The sequence below is a fragment of the Sturnira hondurensis genome, unplaced genomic scaffold (assembly GCF_014824575.4).
Source record: "Sturnira hondurensis isolate 20B ecotype Veracruz unplaced genomic scaffold, ASM1482457v3 Scaffold0019006, whole genome shotgun sequence".
Classification (NCBI taxonomy): domain Eukaryota; kingdom Metazoa; phylum Chordata; class Mammalia; order Chiroptera; family Phyllostomidae; genus Sturnira; species Sturnira hondurensis.
Genome location: NW_028091637.1, coordinates 1,598,985 through 1,619,455, shown reverse-complemented (window position 1 = coordinate 1,619,455; position 20,471 = coordinate 1,598,985). Strand labels below are relative to the sequence as shown.

At 39.8% G+C, this 20,471-nt stretch overlaps 1 protein-coding gene across 1 annotated transcript in view; it reads left to right on the top strand.

The window, feature by feature from the left end:
* ZNF385D (zinc finger protein 385D) overlaps window positions 1-20,471 on the top strand; it is a 276,420-nt gene that overhangs the window by 194,016 nt on the left and 61,933 nt on the right. The window contains exon 4 of the mRNA XM_037070755.1: window positions 3,987-4,149. Coding sequence (XP_036926650.1) covers window positions 3,987-4,149 — 163 coding nt within the window. The remainder of the gene's footprint in view (window positions 1-3,986; window positions 4,150-20,471) is intronic.

Sequence of the window (20,471 nt, the reverse complement as noted above, 5' to 3'; positions counted from 1 at the left end):
TATCACATTTTATCATTTCATATTGTCTTCATCTTCAAATGGTAATCTAAGCTAAAATTTTCAATCTCAGATAATTTAAAAAATTAAAAGAGAATTCCTCTGGCTCAAGGGTTCTCCCTGCCCTCCCCAGAGGGCAGCTTCAATAACTACTCTTCATTATTTTATATTTTATTTTGATGTTAGAATGTTCCATTTAGTTTATTAAATTCAATATGTCATAAAATTATGTGATCGCAACCAACAAAGACCGAATTGTTCGTTTTGAAATAATGTGTTCAGGAAAATTCATTGGTTATGGTGACTAGATACGTATACTTACAATATACTTACAATATACTTCCTAGTTTAAGAAAACATTTTAAGACACATTTATATAAGAGATGTAGCGTAACACTATACAAGGTATTAGTGCTAAAGGAATAACATGATACACGAATACTAAATATTTTGTGAGTTTCACAGGATAATAGTGATTTACAACGAAGCCTCTTACATAGATAAGTAAGATAAGTAAGCCTCTGAGATAAATATGTGTGTGTGTGGTTCAGAAAGATGAAACTCTTCTCCCAAATGTTGGCCACCTAACTTATTTTTACCTACTTTGGCACTTGTGGTTTTTTTTTACACTGGAAGCCATTTTGAAATACCAAGGATTAAATTTGATGACTGACCAGTCTGACTGGCCACAACTGACCAGTCTATGGGGTGATGACATTTGAAGTGGCCTCATCCTTTTCTACCGGAATGTGTGCCCTTATCTTTACTGTCAGCACTCACCTCTGGGATGACACTTGCTAGAGTCATTGGTGCCAGGTGCTATTTCAAGGTCAGTGATAGGGATGTTTATGACACGATACCCCAATATTCCACTTACTGTTTAAAAGTTAGGTTGTCAAAGTCCAATTTTTATTGTTCTGCTCCCTTCAGTGTGTACTGTGAACATCTGATTCTGCTTTACTTTTAAAATACACAATTCTGAAATATGTCATCGGGAAGTAGTCCTCCTCTTTAGCCTTGGAATCATTCCTGTGAAAAATTAGTGTTTGCTGGTGTCTGACAGTTCCCAGACTTGACTCAGAGACTGGCTGATAAATAACAGGAAACAACCTGGGAGGGACTGTGGTGCGCTCTGTTACATCCAGCATCCAGCGCCTCTCTGCCCAGACCGGGCCCAAAGAGGCATCTCTGGCCAACTGCTGTTTTTTGAAAATCTCCCAGCAGGATTCTTTCTTGGGCTACAGTCGCAGGAAGATTGGATGTGGCTGAATAATCTATCCAGTCCAGCGAAATGACAAAAAGGGATAGTGAGTAAGGAGTGCTGAGTTGTTTTGTTCTTTTCTTTTTTTTGCAAGGAACACACTTTTTTCTTTTTTAAAAAAAGATTTTATTTATTTATCTTTAGAAGAGAAGGGGAGGAGAAAAGGAGAGAAATATCAATGTATGGTTGCCTCTCCTGCATCCCCTGCTGGGAACTGGCCTGAAACCCAGGCATGTGCCCTGACTGGGAATCGAAGCACAATCCTTTGGTTCGCAGGCCCGCGTTCAATCCCCTGAGCTACGCCAGCCGGGGCAGGACACACTTTTTTCAACTCACCTGTATCAAGTTAGATCAAAAGTTATGGAGCTAATAAACATCGATCAAAAAATTAATACTAGTATAACCCAAGAGCAATTTAATAAATTCTACAAACATTAAATAAAAGTCAATGATAAAGAAAATTTAGTCTCCTGAAGGGTCCACTTTCACTCCGGCACAACCACATTGATCTCCTCTGGTGCTATGTCCCCTCGGTGGGCCCTCCTTCCCCTGAGTCCTGCTCTCTGTGCCACGGGTTCCCCGTAGCCTCCTGGACCTTCGTATCATGGGATTTGTTTTTGAAATTTATGGGGGGCTTAGCTGGCTTTCTCTTAGCTGAATCATTTTTAATTAAAGAATTATTATCAGAGTGCTTTGGGGCTGTTACTCAATTAACGAGTGTGTATTTTTTGTTTTCTCTTGCTTTTTAATCTGTCAAGTGTCTCATTTGGGGCACCCGACTATTGGTCACTTTATGAGCCCCTTCTCCCCCCAGCTCCCTGAGCTATTTCACTTGTGGGAAGCACTGACGTAGTTGTACCTGTTGGGAGAGTATTTGGGGGATATGAATATTCTCTTTACTTGTTGGATTCTTTTGGAATAAGTTTCTTAATTTCCAAAATAGTGATACTTTACTGGTCCTGTGGTGTTCCAAAACAAAGTCTTGTCCGGTCTGAAATACCACTGAAAAGGCAGATTTGCTAAAGCCTTAAAATATACAATGTAGAGATATTAATGTTAGTTTAAACACTCTCTTTTAATATGTATTATATATAAAGCATCCAGTTTTATGCCGGGGTAGGAATGCTGACAGAGGAAAAAGAACTTTGCTCTAAGGAAAAGTGTGTAGGCAGTTGGCTAGAGAAGATGACCAACTGCATTGTGGATTGAAATGACTATAGCATATTGCCCTATAGCAGTGCTTTGTCCAAAGGACTTGATTTATTAAGAAGGAGAACTAGACAGGAAATCAAAAGGGGCATACCTCTCTGTCCATCAAAGTAGCATTCTCCACATAGAATCAAGCCAGTCCAGTCCAGTTCTGGTTCTTCAATTAACTATAGCAAGTCTCAACTTCATATTTTGGCTCACACTATGTCTTTTGATGTTATGTGTTGTTGGAAAACTTGTAACTGATGCATGGGTGTCCTCTCTGTTCAAACTGTTTCTAATATATAATTTCCTTGTCCAGTGTTCTTTCAATAAGGGTACCTCGTCCTTTCAGGATACTTATTAGAATGATGCAAATGAAGGTGTGGGCTATTTATCATTTATAAAAAGGTATCTTGCAACACCCTGCCTGGTGCAACTGCTGTAATGAAGAGAACTGTGTGATTATTATTTTTCTTGCAAATGGAACACTGAGTTTAAGCAAGCCTTTGGAGTAATGGGTGGTCTGACAGGCATAGTCCTCCACTGAGGCCCCTTGTTTGGGAGGCGACATTTTTAAAGGTTTTGAGCTAGAAAACCTGACCTAAGAATCTCCCTGCCCACTCCCAGCCCACCCCAAGCAACAAAGGCTTTCAATCTGCATAAATAAACATGAGTACATACAGATTTTTTTGTGATGATTTTTTATCTCTGTGAATGTGTCTCTCCAGTACCAAAATGATAGTGTGAAGCAAAAAGAAGCTTGGGAAATTATATATTACTGTTTTTAAAAAAATTCTCCGAAGACACAGACAAAAGAATCGCATTGGTCCCATTAGGTAGTCAAAACACAGTGGGGCCTCCTGACAACAGATCCGGGCATGGAAGCTCCACGTGTTGAAAGAATGTCACTGCCTCTGACTTCTCAGACTACCCTCTGTGGGAGGCAAGCAGAAAAGAAAGCATCGGAGAATTGCCCAGCTTCCCTGGACTCCATTTGGACTTAGGCAGTACATTTGCTTTTGAACTTTCAAGCTTCAGTCTCAGTCCCCAGGGTGCCAACTTCCCTTGTTATAGGTGAACTTCTTTCTGTAGACACCTGTTGGGGACTGTATTAATAAGGTACACTGTAGAAAGGGAAAACACATTTCCCAAGCCAAGAAGGTGAGAGTTATTTTTTTTCCTAAGGCCCTTGTTAAATCTTTGGGAGCCCAGCATCTTCTATGGCAGAACAAAGACGATACAGGTGTAAATTCTTTTTTTCCCACTCCACAAAGAAAATGTTGTTGATGTGTTAGTGCTCAGCTACATTTCTCCTAAGAGAAGCAATAAAATATTTCTTCCTTTTATCCAGAGGTTTTAGAACTTGATTCCTATTGCTTTCCAGCATCATTCTAAGTAGAACCCCACTGTTTGGCCACAGCCAAAATTAGCTCGAACGGTACCTATTATTGAAAGGGAGTCTGTATTTGCAGTAATACAGAGAATGCTAGTTTAGAAATGAGCCTGATTGCATGGTTCATTTTGTTCTCCTTTGTAGAGCCAGGCTGCGGCCCACTACAAAGGCACGAAACATGCCAAGAAGCTCAAAGCACTGGAAGCTGTGAAAAATAAGCAGAAATCTGTCACTGCCAAGGACAGCGCAAAGACTACCTTCACCTCCATCACTACCAATACCATCAATACCAGCTCTGACAAAACAGGTTAAGCAACGATCTTTGTTGTTGTTGTTGTTGTTGTTGCTGTTGCTGTTGTCATCATTGTTCTTTGGGGTTTCTTCCTTTGTCTGACCCGGTGTCTGTTTGTTTATGTTTCTGCCACCTTGATTCATGCTCGATCCATCTTTCTATGTGGTGGTAATTCTTTCCCCTCATGTGCTAATACCCTGAAGACATGAAGGTAATCCCAAGTTATACTGCAGAGTCTGCATGTGGCACAGGCCTTTGACTGTTTTAAAAGCCATATAGGAGTCATAAAGGCCTGTGAAGCTTTGTCCCAAACAACCCTGTTTGAGAAGTGAACCTTGCCCAGCGGGCATCACTTGGACCTAGCATGCAGCACCGGAGCCTGCGGCTGCATGGCAGATTTGATTTAACTGTGCATACACAGCACCGTATGCCAGATGAATCGACAAGGCCCTGATACGGGCATTATTACTGACAGGACTTATTCTCATCAATCCCAAGCATTGCAGTGTTTTAAGTAGTAGCTGTGTTCTTCTGGGCTTGTTACAGCTGGGTAACCTTCCCTCTGCATACCCAGGTAAGTGTTATTGATACCAATTACTCTTTTTAACAGAGTCTTCACAGTGAAATAATGGCCTCTGAAAGGCCCCTTGGGATAGCTCCTGCAAACAGCCAGTTTATTTGCAGCAGGGGAAGCCCGCGGGGTTTCCCTAGGCCAACATTTTAAAAGATGAGAACACTGGTCCTCAAAATGTACATGAAAGGAAATCCTCTGTGATTCATAGATACATCTTTAATAAATCACTGTCTGAAATGGAAGGGCTGGTACGTGTTTCCCAGTCACTACAAATGGCAATAGTCACGAAGCGTTTGTATCGTTATAGATGGTAATGTCTTACCTGGAAGAGACTCTTCTGGCCATGACTGCGGAAGATGTGAAATGCTACGGTGAACAAATAGAGCAGATTATAGTGACTTTATTATGCCTTGTTGCATCCATTAGACGCGTATATGCTACTCAGAGGATCTGGGGAGATGCTTGTTCCTCTGTGTACCTGTAAAGGATAATGATGTTCTCCCCAAGTTCCCATGACAACACGATTGTCACTCACCTAGGTATTACTGGTGGATGCATTATGCAGTCCTTCCTGAGAACCCTGTGTACTCTCTGAAGCTGAGTGCTGCTGTCATCTTTGTACCCTGTCACCAAGTGCAGGCGCTGAGTAAAATGTCTTTTGGACAGCTGAATTTTCTCTCGCCCCCTCGAATCCCTGATCCATTCAATTTTGTGTCACAACTAACGGTACCAAAGGAGTGCTTGTCATCTTCAGTTCTTTAGTATCCGGAGTAAAAGCTGGATTACATGATTTTATTAACTTACATGTAAAGCTTACGGGGAACGCTTTAATCTTTTCTCCATTAATTTAGAACTTACTCCTCTCTTTGGGGGACAATAGGGGAATGAGCAATAATGGGGCATGTGAGTGTAATTTTAGTTCCCAGATATCTAGGGAACAAACTGTCATCCCTAAAGCCAGTTTCCATAAAGAAATATCTTTCACTTGCAGAAGTGAAGTTGGTAGGGAAAACAAAGAGATGGATTTGATGTAACAGGTTTGTTTTAACCAGATGAGTTTGCTCTAAAGAGTTTGCTCTAAAGAGTTTGCTTGCCCCGACGTGTTTCTGCTCTTGGATATTTTCATCAGTAATGGCTGTTGGGGTTATCTTGACTCTTCTTTCAAGTGAGAAAGTCCCTGTTGGATTGAGGATGCACATCACTTAAAAATACACCGGTACATGCGGGCAGAGCTGTTCACCTGGGTTAGGAAAGGCACCTACGTCTGTTGTCTCTGTCACGCATGCCTTCTTCCATTCTTTAGCTTAGAGACTGAAATGGAAAGGGTGGCAGTCCTCAGTCCTCTGTCGTTCTGGAAGTCGAGTGGAAACAAATTCTGAATTGGGCTATGGGCGACAACCTAAAATTAACTGGTTCCCAGTGGAGTTGCCAGGCCTTGGGTGATGGTCGGAATGTTGTTGACATGGTGAAGCCCCTTTCAGGATGGAGCTAGAGAAAAATCCCAGAAAGGCAGAAAGAGTAGTACAGTTTATAAAGTTGGTACAAATATTCTAAAGTCAAAGGAAGTGACTGGGCATCAAGAAGGACATTGCTCTCCCAATCTGTGGGGGCCTACATAGCTATACTACAAGACTTTTCCTCACTAAAAAAAAATCCCCACCAGTTTCATAGTTTGAAAGACCGCAGACTGTAGCACACTTACCAGATGGTTAAAGTCAAATTTTATCAAACTGGGATTTCCACAAAACTGTCTGCAAACATTAGCCCAAGAAAGCTCCTGTCATTTTATAGATTCCTATCCCATTTGTATTACAGTATAACTCAGAGGCACCTATGCCAACCAATTGGAATGTTCTTAAAATGATTGTTCTGGTTCCTCATACTGATTAGGAGGGAGACTAACCCTGAAAACAAAATGGGTCCCTGAGCTGTTTTCCCAGAAGAGTTAAATACTTGGAGGCAGACAGAGAGAGATAAGACTCTAGAATTAAAGATCATGTGTTCTTTAATAATAAAAATATGAACCATTTTGCTTAATGCACAGTGTTATTTTGTGTTGTATGGGCTGAGGCATAACTAAAAGGTATAAATGTATTAAATCACATTTTGCTAATTTGACTGAATTATTTTTAATAAAGATAACCCAACTATATTAAAAACTAATTGCTTTTAAAAAGGCAAAATATACAATGATTTGGTAGACAAGAAGAGAAGGCTGGGCAACAGTAGTGAAAAGAGCAAGAAAGAAGTAATGTGGATTTGAATTAGAAAATTGGCTTTGAGGTTTTCCTTGGTTTTGCAAATATACCAGAACCAGAATACTAAAAAGAAAAACAAACCCGAACTTTCATCACAAATCCACTTGATAAAAAGAGAATTGTAACAAATAATCCCTCTTAAATTTCTAAATCATGTATTATAGCCTTTTATTGCTGCCTTAGGCTAACAAATATGTCTAAATGACACTTTGGTAGGCTTTTATTCACTGTAAGATCTTGGAATTCCCTTTCATTACTCATGTCAGTCTACATGCTGGAGGGGTGAGTAAGAGACAATGCTCGGAAATCAGCCCCCGAATGCTAACAGAAAGCCTAGTTTCTCTAATAAAGATACTTCCTAACTTTATTTATTTTTTTAAATTTTTAAACATTTTATTTATCTTTAGAGGGGAAAGGAAGGAGACAGGGAGAGAAATATCAATGTATGGTTGCCTCTCCTGCATCCTCTGCTGGGAACTGGCCTGCAACCTAGGCATGTGCCCTTGACTGGGAATCGAACTGTGATCCTTTGGTTCTCAGGCCCTTTGGTGCTCAATCCACTGAGCTATACTAGCCAGGGCAAGTATACTCCCTAACTTTAAAACATAACTTTATTCCATGTGATCTGATAAGAACTATTAGTTGGTAAACATTCACAAAGAAAAATTTGCAAGCATAAGTAATATCTTAAAAAATATTTTACACCCTCAGAATTGTTGGTGTATAGGGTGGTTGCTATTTGTTACAGAATATTTCATAGAGCAAACATTTTCAGATTTGACCAGAATAGCTTTATCTGATCTAGCAGTATTTTTTTAAATGCAAGAGTTTTCCACAGAGAAAGTAATGGCAAAAATTAAGGAATTATGCTCAAAGTAACTTGGCAATCTAACTCAGTTGTTTTCTTTTCCTATGAAATGGCAAATTCAGAGTTGTTGGGTTTAGTATTATGCTAGGCTGTCCTGTAATTGTTCTTCACTTTCCCTTTTTGGGAAATTTTATTTGTTCCCATCGCCTATCAGTTCAGTTAGGCTAGATTATACTGCAGTAATAGCAACTTCTAAATCCAAGTGGCCTTTATAGCAACTAATTATTTCTCGCTCACTCAACACATCAGCTGTGGTTTTTCTTCCATGTTAATTTAACTCCAGGGCCAGGCTAATGAAGCAGTCAGTAGCTAAATATTACAGGTTCTATGGAAGAGAGAAAACAGACTCGTGAATCAATAGGCTTTTAAGCTTTTTAACAGAAGGGACAGGTAACTTACCTCTCACTTCCACTGCTGGCACGTTGTGTGGCCAAGCCTGATTATAATGGGCAAGAATGAACAATCTCCTCCACGGAGGGGAAGCAGCGTTAGTGAACAGTCACATTCACGATTCTACCACGGCTTCAACTGTCACTGGTGCTTAGGTGTCTTCGCATTCCACACTTCTAGGCTTGACTCCTCCTAGTTGTCTTTGCCTCCTGCGCACTGTCTCAGTTCATTTCGCACAGATTCAGTTGTTGGAATTGCTCCCCTCACAGTCCCAGGAAATGTCTTTCACGTGTGGTTAGTGCCCGAAAGTTCCTGGCATTGTGGTCTGTGACTCACCCTTACACTTGCCCTAGCCTCAGTTCTTGCCCCTTGAGGATCATCTCCTTGCCCCTACTGTGTGTTTAGACCGGCCCGTGCACGGGTCCCAGGATTTAACCACTCAGAGACCTTCAGTGCATCTGTGTGCTGAACTCCTCTGTGATTTGACCATAACTACCGTTCCCGACTTTTCTTCCATTGCTCACTTGCAGTATTTTCTGCTAGACACACTTTTTTGCGTCTTTGTTTCTTATACTGTTCTTTTAAATGTCTTAAAAGTCTATCGCTTTTCTCTTTTTTCTTTCTGCATATGAATTCCTAAAAACATCCATACTTTTCTAATTACCCTATCGTATTCTTCGTGAAATATAATTTTTATGTCTTTACCTTTTTTTATCGCTCAGTAATGACATGTTTGTTGAAGAGTACATACTTGAGTAACCATTTTATTTATTTTTCCTTAATGGGGTATTTTTTATGTAAAGGAGAATATGTAGTTTTCAAATTTGAAGCAATGAGTTTTGTGTTTTTGTTCTTGAACTGGAGCATATCAAGGCTTTAGACTTTATTTGCGAGTGATGTTTCCATGAAAGAACGATGGGTCCCATCAATCTAAGGAATTCTGAGATGTGGCTCATCAGGTTTTAGAGGTGCAAATTTTCACAAGGGTCAAATCTAGGTCCTGAGATTTGTTTGGTTTTTCTTTGAGATTCTCTAGTTGCACAGGTAAAGAATGTTTAACATTTGTAATGCCCCTTAGGGATTAGCAATCAGGAGTTAATTAGCCTATTAAATGTGCAGATTTACCCTAGTCATCTATCTGGTGAGATCTGAGAACATTTCTCCTGGATTTTATTACATAATTCGCAATCAAGTGCCAGTTTATTGCCAATGTATTCATTAGATAAAGGTACTATCTTACAATGTAAATTTGCACTTTTCACTGAAGATTTAGTCATTTTTTTGTATCCATTTTCCTTCCCCTTTTAAAAAATATATTATACTCCAAGGATGTTGTACTCCCCTCTCAAGAGCACAGTACTTTTGAATCTATTGCTGAGAAAGTCTATTGAAGGCAAAGAAGCGTTATTTGCTCTAGATTAATAATTGAGTCTAAATGTTTATTGGAATTCATGCTATTTGTTCAGGGACTTAAAGCGATAAAAGAGACTTATCTAATCATAGAGAGGATATCTGATGTAACATGAAGGCCAGCGACTGCCAACAAATACATCAGGAAAGAAAGCCTCTTGGGTAAAGTCAGTCAATGATAAGGTCACCAAGTCTGGGTTCTTTCCTTTCCTGAGCATTAACGTATTTATATCAGGCTCAGTGCCATACAAAAGGAGGGACGCACATTTTTTTTTCTTTTCCCATTTAGCTGGGAGGTAAATCATTAGAATGATGATCTGGAAGTGAAGCTGGTAGGTGAATTGTATGTAAGGAAAAGCCAAAATTCAATGTCAGTTAGAATCCCCACACAATTTTCAGTGGAAGACAAATAGGAATTAGCTTTGCTTTTGTTTTCAAAATTAAGATGGGAGAAGTTTGCTTTTCTTGACATAGGCTTTAAGCAAATGTCCCAAATGATAACAAAGTACGAGCTGGCCTTGATATCTGAAAGGCATGTATCTTCAATGTTGCATTACACATATACGTGCAGATGCTATAGTATAGCATATATTATGTATAAATATACACATATTTATATGCAAGATTCTGTCTTTACTACCTGTCCTTAAAATATCCCACTACCCCAGGTCTTTATAATCAGCATTGTGCATTTTCTTTAAGAAGCAAAGAAAAGTTTTTGTGGCTTGCGAATCCATAGCTCTGTTGTACTTTGAGGCAATATAAAGTGATTTGAAACAGGGCACATTTCTATCAGCACTCATAGATCTGGTGCAGTGGTGGACAAATGCCTCCTTGGCGTAGTGGAGATTGTGCAAGCTCCTGGGGTCTTTCTTTTCTGACCCATTGTCCCAAACAAAGCCTCCCTGGGACAGTCACCGCTATGATAAAGGACGCAATTGCCAGCTTCTTGGCACAGTAGTTGAAGCACCATTGTGAGATCTTTTATTTTAAAAGAAAGTGCTTTTTCTTTTCTTAGCCCTGGCTCATGGCATGCTTCAGATTGGTCAAAGAAAGAGACTTTATCCAGGTGTTCCTTTCTCAAGATGTGTGATAAGTGCTAGGAGAGCATGGTGGTAGCAGATAGCTAGAAAGACTGAAAATGAGAAGGGAAATTCAGAAGGGGGAAGAAAAAAACACCTAAAGCCCATTTGAATATTGTGGTTCCAGGGTTTTTCTGTGTGACTCAGTGATGACAAATTGTGTAGTAGAGGTGATGTGGAATAACAAAAACATCCTATCATGTTCTTTTCATGCATAAAGAAATCCAGATGAATGTTATTTGGCTCGTTCCATGTGACCCAGATCTATAGCATGTATCTGGACAGGAACTTGTTGTCTTCTCAACATAATGAATGAGTCAGGAAGTGAGTACCTAAACTGCTTAATCTGTCACACAGGGCTGTTCAGTTGCTGGTGAGTGGCGTGCAAGATAAGAGGGGAATTCAAACTCAATTGACAAGCTAGTGATAGTTTTGTGGTGTAGCCCAAAGCAACTGGGTCTCTTGTGTGTGCGTGTGTGTGTGTGTGTGTGTGTGTGTGTGGCTGTGTATGTGACTGTCTTTCTTTACCTTAAATATCAAATCTATAAAATAAATAATAAGCTAAACACCCAATTCGTATCTGTGAAATACTATACATCAGGAGGAATTAAATTAAATTTTCAGTGGCTTTGTGTACAGATATCGTGCTTATAGAAACTTCTGTATCTATGTGTGCATTCGTATATGTGTTTTTTTAATTTCGGAAAGGGTGGTATTTTGCTACTTTTGTGTTGTTTTTAGAAACTGAGTAGACATTACCTTATACAATGAAAAAATTATTCAACTGCAAAATAATTCGTAAAGGTAGAATTTTAACTATAACCAAAAGTGGATGTTAATCAGGTATGACTGAATGTGAAAAGAGCACCCATAAAACCATGTGAACAATTAGAGAACTTTGTTCCCAAAGTGGGAAGGTGCAGGGCTTGATATCTAATAGTAATAGACATGAAGTGTGAAATAAAATATGTTAACACCAAATTTCTTGTAGTTAGAGACATAAACTTATCCTGCATTCATGATAAAACCCAAACTGAAACAGATATTTAAATTAAGAATTGCAATTGCATGTATGTTCTTTGAGCTCCAGAGTCTAAATGTGGCATCAGAACTTTTTTGTGATCTGACCTTTGTCTACCATTCTGGCAGGCCCCCGCACATCTCTGTAACCACAGCCCAACAAAAATGCTCACGTACTAAAAGCAAGGTGTTCTTGTGTCTGGCAATGCCCTCTTTTATACTCCAGCCCATCCCATGTATCATGCACTTGTGCACAGAAGATGCACATGTTGTGGACTAGTGTGCAAGGATGCCCACAAACGTGCAAATACATTCGCACTCTTTGCTTGGCTGATTTCTACTTCCAGCCTTCTGTGTAAGCTCTGAGTTCCAGTGCCTGTTGGAACGTCCTATCACCCAACTTGGCAGCCCTGTCAATTATCCCCTCCTTGATGAAGTGTACACCTCTGTCCTCTACATGTTTGTCCCAGCAACTAGCAATTTTACATGAGAATCAATGAATAATGCTATATTTCTTTTTTTAAAGATTTTATTTATTTTATTTTTTAGAGAGGGGAAGGGAGAGAGAAAGAGAGGGAAAGAAGCATCAGTGCGTGTTTGCCTCTCACACACCCTCAGCTGGGGGCCTGGCCTGAAACCCAGGGTTGTGCCTTAGACTGGGAATCGAACCAGAAATGCTTTGATTCACATAGGCTGTTACTCAGCCACTGAGCCACACCAGCCAGGGCATAATGATACATTACTTTTATGTTATGGAAGACCATCCTAAGAATTCCTTTTTTTAAAAGATTTTATTTATCTTTAGAGGAGGAGGGAAGGAGAGAGAGAGAAATATCAATGTATGGTTGCCTCTCGTGTATCCCCTGCTGGGAACAGGCCTGCAACCCAGGCATGTGCCCCGACTGGGAATCGAACCGCAATCATGTGGTTCGCAGGCCCACGCTCAATCCACTGAGCTACACTAGCCAGGGAAAATTCCTTTTTTTAAATTGAGTTCTCTTTAAAAATATATTTTATTGATTATGCTGTTATAGTTGTCCCATTTTCTCCCCTTTATTCCCCTCTGCCCTGCACACCCACTCCCATCCACATTCCCTACCACCTTAGTTCATGTCCATGAGTCATATATATAAGTTCTTTGGCCTCCATATTTTCTATACTATTCTTAACCCCCCCATCTATTTTCTACCTACCATTTATTGGTACTGAGAATTCTTTTAACAGTGGTAACTAACACATGATAAAATATATAGTAATGGTTTGAATGTGTATAGTCAAGTTTGACTAATTGACATTTATTGCATTTACCACTTGATGAAACTCATCAAAGGCATTAACCAGTGTAACTCAGACTTGGAATATGCCACCCTTGGGTTGCACATTTCTCAGAGACAGCATAAAATTAAGTTGCTATTTTAATGATCATAATTGCATTCAGGTTCATTATTAAATTACTGTGCTACTTCAGTTTCTAATGAAAGCTAAGGACATTTTTAAAAGCTCTACTGAGTCAGATTGACTATGTACTAACTTCAACTTGTGACATTGGTATTGACTTAAACTTGAGGGCAGAGAGTATATTTAACTCCATGGGGGTGGATCGTGCCACCCGGCCACGCACAGCCGGGGCTCTGGTTTGCCTTTGTTGTGACTCAGTCTGGGGGCAGCCTTGACAATGCTTTACATGTCCGTGACTGCTCAGATCAATCACCCTCAGACTAACAGGTGGACTAACAGTCAGTGCCTGGCCAAACTCCAAGGTGAAGGTCAAGATGGACAAATGTAGCAGTAATGATACCCATTTGGACCTTACTTTATTTTTTGTCCAGTTTTCTGTTTTCCTGAGAGTCCTCTAGTCGAATTAAGTGAAGAAAGAAGAAAGAAAAAAACATAATGCATTCCTTTCACGTTGCCCAGAAAGTAGAAGAACTTGTGGAAAAGGAAACCTTTTTTCATCCTTGTCTGAAATGGTCAGAGATTTTAAGTCCGAATCATGAACTTTAGGTTATTTATTTGCTCTTTTATTTATCCATTCACTCATTTCTCTATAAATATTTTTGCAGTATATAAGATGCTGCAGAGATGAAAACTAAGATGCAGAACACAAGTTCTATCATCAGGGTTGGTAAAAGAAGAAATAAACCCAAAATACATTCCAGGGTAGGAAATGATTATTCTGGAGACGATAGCAGGTACGGTGTGTGTAAGTCTAGAGCAATTGGAATGACCCTTCCAGATAAGGAAGGCAGAAGGAGACACAAACATTATTAACCAGCACGTGCCAAGCTTAACACCAAGGGTATGGAACCCTGAAACAACCCCTTAGATGAGGTGTTCTTTATACAACATTTAGCGAGTACTCAGGATTTGTGTGTGTTTTAGATATGGCTCCTGTCATCCAGTAACTCGCTTTAGAGAACAAAAGGCTGTAACAACATGGTTTAGAAATTCTCTGCTGGAGGCTTGTGAAGGTTATGGGGATACCTACTCTTGGAAGTAGACCTTCTTAGTTTGCAGATAAAGAAACCAGGTCCTGAGTTAACTTACTTCGTTGAGGTCAACACATTTGTCAGAGGCAGAGCTAGGGTGTGAACTGAGTTCTGATTCCTCCCACAGTTCTGCCTTTCTGCCTCCTCGTTGGCAGCAAAATGCTTGATCCACCCATAGTCCTCGTTAGCACTAGCCCTAGTTTGGGCTGTTAATTCATATCACCGTATCTCTTGGACTACTTTTGCAAAAGGCACCGACACCCATAAGGTGCTGGTGTAAATAGTTGCTTTTGCATATCCGCTCTTGGGCCTGTTAAATGCGTGTGTCTGCCCGCATTTAGGCTCCTCGAGTCTTTATTGTGCTTTTCACCTGTGTGGAAGCTGGTAAGAGAAGAAAGGTTAAGGGCCAAAGCTTTTTGCTGGTCTACATTGTGTTAATGAATACTATGCCATTATTTTTATTACTTTGCCATACAGAAGAGCTTCATGGGTTTTGGAAAGTAGCATATTTGATCTCTATAAAATTTATAGCAGATAATTTAGGAGTTGCTCTTGAAGTCACTTCAACCTCAGCTTTCCTGTGTACGCTTATTTTGTGATACTCTCTAGACAATGACAGAATTCTCTGGAGAAACAAAACTCAGGTCTTAAATACAAAAGAAAAAGAAAAGTCTGCCCTTTATTTTTGCCACTAAATATTAATTTTTCTAAATGACTATACAAAATGATCAAATAAAGATACAAGAAACCTACATTGGAAGAGATTGAAGTCTTGCAGGATGTGTAACAGCTCAGAAATTTCCTCTTTGGAAAATTGCTTTTATTCTTTCAGGCAACTGAGGTGATATTTAGTGCACTAATTTCATAATTAAAAATCCAGCCCTGGCTGATGTAGCTCAGTGGATTGAGCGCGGGCCTGCGAACCACACGATCGTGGTTCGATTCCCAGTCAGGGCACATGCCTGGGTTGCAGGTCAGTTCCCGGTCCCAGTTCCCGGTTCCTGGCAGCAGACGCATGAAAGGCAACCATACATTGATGTTTCTCTCCCTCTCTCCTTCCCTTCCCCACTAAAGATAAATAAATAAAATCTTAAAAAAAAATTCTAAGTAAAAAAAATAAAGTTTAAAAAAAAATAAAAAATAAGCCCTGGCTGGTGTAGCTCAGTGGATTGAGCATCTGCCTGCGAACCAGACGATCTCGGTTCGATTCCCAGTCAGGGCACATTCCTGGGTTGCAGGCCAGTTCCCAGCAGGGGATGCAGGAAAGGCAACCATACATTGATGTTTCTCTTCCTCTCTCTTTCCCTTCCCCTCTAAAGATAGATAAATAAAATATTTTTAAAAAAAATAAAAAAATAAAAATCCAGTAACCTAGAAGGGATTGATTCAGGACTGGTAAGTACAAGCTTCCACTTGTGTTAGTAAGACGTTTTACATCAGTATATATAATGATATTTAAATATAAGATAGTGGAAGATAGAGTTCAAGGTTATAAATAGTTTTCCCTATAAGGTTAATAATTTCCTAAACAGGGAAGTAGTGTGGTTTTTATTTATATAGCTTATAAAATTTCAATATGTCATGATATAAATTATTGCATTTTAGCCTCGTAAACATTTTTAATATGTAGAGAATTATTTCTGTTATTGATACCCCCATTTGAAAGAATTTATCTTGCAGAAGACTGAGTATCAGAAATTGGACAGAAATTATAGTTACCTTTCTATTTATAGAAAACTTCCATAAATCTCTCATTTGCAAATATTATGGAAAAACGTATTTGTCACATAATATGTCTTTTAGTCATTTCCAGATACCAATATGTGTTAACTTTTGAGTCCTAGAAAAGAGGGGAATTGCTCATCACCCTGACAAAAAGTAGATCTTAAGAACATTTTTGAAACAGTAGGTGAGGACCGCTATCTTCAGAATAAGGCAGGGTTCTAATCAGGCTATGTATCTCTCTGTTAAAACCACTGATCCAATAGCTCTGTGAGAACAGCGACATATAATTTACTTGGCATGGCTGTCCAACCTTTGGGCATTTCTGACCACAATTACTCCCTTTATTCAAAAAGGTAGAGAGATAGCATCTTTCATCCCACTTGCAATTAATGGGGGAGGATAAGTTGGTTTTCCTATGTTTTTTTCCTGCAGAATTTTTCTATAGTACAAAAAGGAATGAAAGAGAGAAGTGGGCCTTGATTGACAACATTGTTTTGTTCATTCGTTTGTTTGTGTTTTCACTGAGAACACACTTAGAATCCATAACACAAGCCTGTTTAATTCGTAGGTACTTTGTGATGAGGTTAATGCCGTTGAGATGTTACTTTTTTTAGACTATTTGTCTTCACTTAAAAACCTGAGAAATCTGCCTTTATTTTATCTTCCCAAATCCCACCCACCTAAATTTCTGAACAGTCAGAAGTTTCTGCTTTTATCAGCCTTGTTCTTATTCCAGAAGGAAAAAGAAAACATTTATTCCAACGTATCACATTCCGTGGTTTGGGCAATGAGCATATCTGTGTCAGGACACCTCAACTCACTCAATTCCGCATAAGCATTATGAAAATCACAGGTGGGGCCATTTAGAATCACCATGGTGTGTTTCAGTTTAATGACAGCTTTACTCAAATACATGAGTATATACATGTTGCTTTACCTTGGGTGTGCAAAATAATATAAGACTTTACATAGATGGGTAGGATACAACTATACTGTGTGGCTATATGGTAAATATACACTGCCCAGAGTTACAAAAGGAAAGTCAGCCATTTTTCTACATTATGTTTCAGAAAAGTTTTTGTTTGTTTGTTTGTTTGTTTGTTTCTGTCAGGGATCTCGGTATAAAATGCTTTAGCCTTTGTGAATCATGCTGTTTTTGTCACAAGTACTCAACCCTGACAATGTCACGTGAAGACAGCCATTGGCAATATGTTAATTAATGAGCTGAGTTCCAATAAAACTTTATTAAAACATGCAGCAGGCTGGATTCGGCCCAAGGGACATATGTTGCCTATACCTGGACTAGAGGCCTCTGAATATTCAGCTACTTAATTTTTTAAATTTTTTGCACGCACAAAACAAACCACTACAAGCTTGCCAATGTGGAAAAAACATTTATTTTTAATTATTTTAATCATTAAGACATCTGTCTTAATTATTAGTATCTTGGCATGATTATTACTATTATTAATGCCTCTCATGATGGTAAGATTAAGTAGGGGACTTATGCTTGGGTGAGGGAGGAGGAGGGCGACAATCTTCTGTGCAGTTCCAGTGAAATGGCAGCTTCTAACTTGCTCTGGACTGTTGCGTAGCCTTCCTCTCTCACGGGTCAGGCTGTTGATGTCACCTGTTGTCCGCAACCTCAGTGGGACTGTCTGCTAAAGCACCTGCCGGTGGCCTCTCTATGTCCTGGGCTTCTCACAACATGGCATCTGGGTTTCCAAAAGACAGCCAGGCTGATGCTTCACTTCCTCTTGACCCAGGTCCTAAAGTCGTAGTATCCTTTTCGTGTATCTCATTGGTGAGGCAGGCGCAAGGGGGGAGGGCAAAGATTCCACCCAACGATGGCATGGTGTCAAAGTCACATGTAAGATGGCATTGTGAGATGGGAACTATTGCGGTGGTCGTCTTTGTAAAATAAAATCTGCCACAGTGGTCTTTTGTCCTATCCTATCCTGTCCTAATAGATAAGGCAGGATGACACGGTTTGGAGAACAAGGGGGAAACTAAGTCAGTAACAAGGAAAGACATTGACTGTGGTCGATAACACAAGAAGGAGCAAATCCAAGTTGGTGTAAAAGGTTCATAACAGCAGAGCCATACGTTCAAGCATAAGAATTTTAGGGATACTGTATACATAAAAGATGAATGGGTAGTCTCAACTTTTCAAAGGAAGGTTGTGAGTCCAAATTTGACAAACAAGACAAAGAATCAGAAAGGAGCCCCCATAACCAGAAGAGCAAGATGTCCTTGACTTTGGAGCCACATTCTGAACAAGAACTTCAAAATCTTCCAGAGGTCTGAAACCTACCTCAAGTCAAGGATAGCCCACAGAATGGAATGGGGTAGACAGAAGAGCGTCCCTAGCTGGAAAGGAAGAACCAAGTGTTGACTGTGATGCTGGATCCTAGCAGGTGTCACACCAGCAAAAAGCTGTGCCAACTGGTCGGTTTGACATCATGAATCCAAAAATAGATGAAACAGCCCATCTGGGAACTTAAGACTAAGGAAAGTCTTTAAAACTCCATCCCCTAACTTCTCTCGTTTTCTGCGCTCAATAAGCTGTTCTCTGCATTAGAGCCCCCGGAAGGGCCCTTCTGAGCATGCACCTTGCGACGAGAGCCCTGAGACATCTGTTGTGCTGTTTCAGTCCTCTCTCTGCTGTACCCAGCTCTCTCTGTCTATGGACCAAAAGTGCCTATTTTTTTGCTCCACTGACTTAATAGCCCCAGGAAAAGTTGATAATGTAATCATAGAGTTCTGTCTGAGTGAAATGTCTTGGGTTTTATCTCCAGTGTTTCTGAGGGGGCTCCTTGGACCCTCTAGACTCTATGTTTTGCTCCATTCCAGCTGTTTTTTCATACACAGCCTATTGAAATTAACCTCTCAATTGTATGTGTGTGTGTATGTGTGTCCTTGTCCCTCTATGAACTGCGAGAAAATTTGCCTTATTATTTAGCAATGTTCTAACAGGTTTCAGTCCATCGAAAGCAAAAGAGAGCATTAAATAGCATTCTCCAGATTTAACTGGTGAGCTTTCATCAGTTTATTAATAGACTTTAACTGCAAATGTGCTGTTACCTGCAAGGGCTTTAGGCCAATTCAAGCAGCAACAGCAGTGTCCTCTGGGACTAGAAATCCAATTCTGAGTTCTACCTTCAGGTAATGCTTTTGCACTGCTTGGAGAGATTAAACAAATAAATGCTGCAACTTTCCATCCAGAGAGCTGGATTTATTCATCCTCTAAAACCCCTGGCCTAAAAACAGCCAAAATTAAGTAGCAAACTGCCCAGTGGGCCCAAGTCTATTCTGATGGCAGGCTCCTTAATATCATTTCTGTCCTGTTTCTAAAGATCTGTGACACTGAATGGACAGAAGGTTGAGAACCAGGCAAATTGGAGCAATGCATTTCAGTTCTTCTGCCGAGAGTCAGACGCACTAGAATAAGATTACAAGCTTTGCCTTGGTCGTAGTACCCGTGAAAGATTCAATTCTAGATGGGGAGATGCGTGCAAGCAACAGGAAAGCTAACTGATACGGGCTCTCTGTGGAACTGGCATGCTTTCTCCTTTATCCTAAGAATTGTCTTGTTCTTTTTGCCTCAATTGTCAGGAAGATTCAAAGAAAGGTTATGAACAACTGAAATTCTCCTGAAGTTAATGGAAGGGGACAGGGAGAGGTCAGCATGCCCTTCCTCATGGTGCCTGTCCTGCACATCTCTCCTGTTTGGCCTGTTTGACAAATAGCCCTGCTCATAAGTCTCTGCCTGTGACATAATTAGCACGGAGAAACTGTTACTAAGAGAAATCAAAAGGTCTTACCTCATTTTAAAAACAGAAAAAGACAAAAAGGCAAATTTTTATCTCTGCTGTAGAGTTAAAAAAATAATCCAAAACAGACTATTCAATCTGGAAAGATTGTGATGATGTTAATAAATTCAAGGTGAAAGTGCATCTTCCCTCCCACGTCCAACTTAGCATGGTTGAAGCTCTTACAAAAGAATGACGTGGTTTTAGCAAATAAAGAAATTATATTTTTATTGCACATATAATTGTAATAACAATAGTGTATATCTATCAAGCAGGTAATATTTTACATGCAATGATTTATTTCATCTGTACTACAGGCCGACAAAGGTATGGATGTATTATTACTATTTGTGAATGAAGATGCTAAGAAACAGAGAGCTTAAGTACATGCCCAGAGTCACAAAGCTGGTAATGCTGGAACCAGGATTGGAATCCAGCCAATCTAACTCCAGAGGCCTGCTCCTTGGCAACAGGCTGGTTGCCTCTGGGATGCAAGGTTGGGATCCAGCTGTATGTGTTATAATTTCAGGAAGTATATTATTTGACTCCTCAATCAAGTTTTACTCATTCTAATACCATAACTTGTATTAATACCATTATATATGTACATATCATTTTGCATGTGTGTGTGTGTGTGTGATTATAGTTGGAAGTACTATAGAAAAGGTATAGCATTGACAGTGAGAAAGGTGATAGTGTTGCTAGAAGT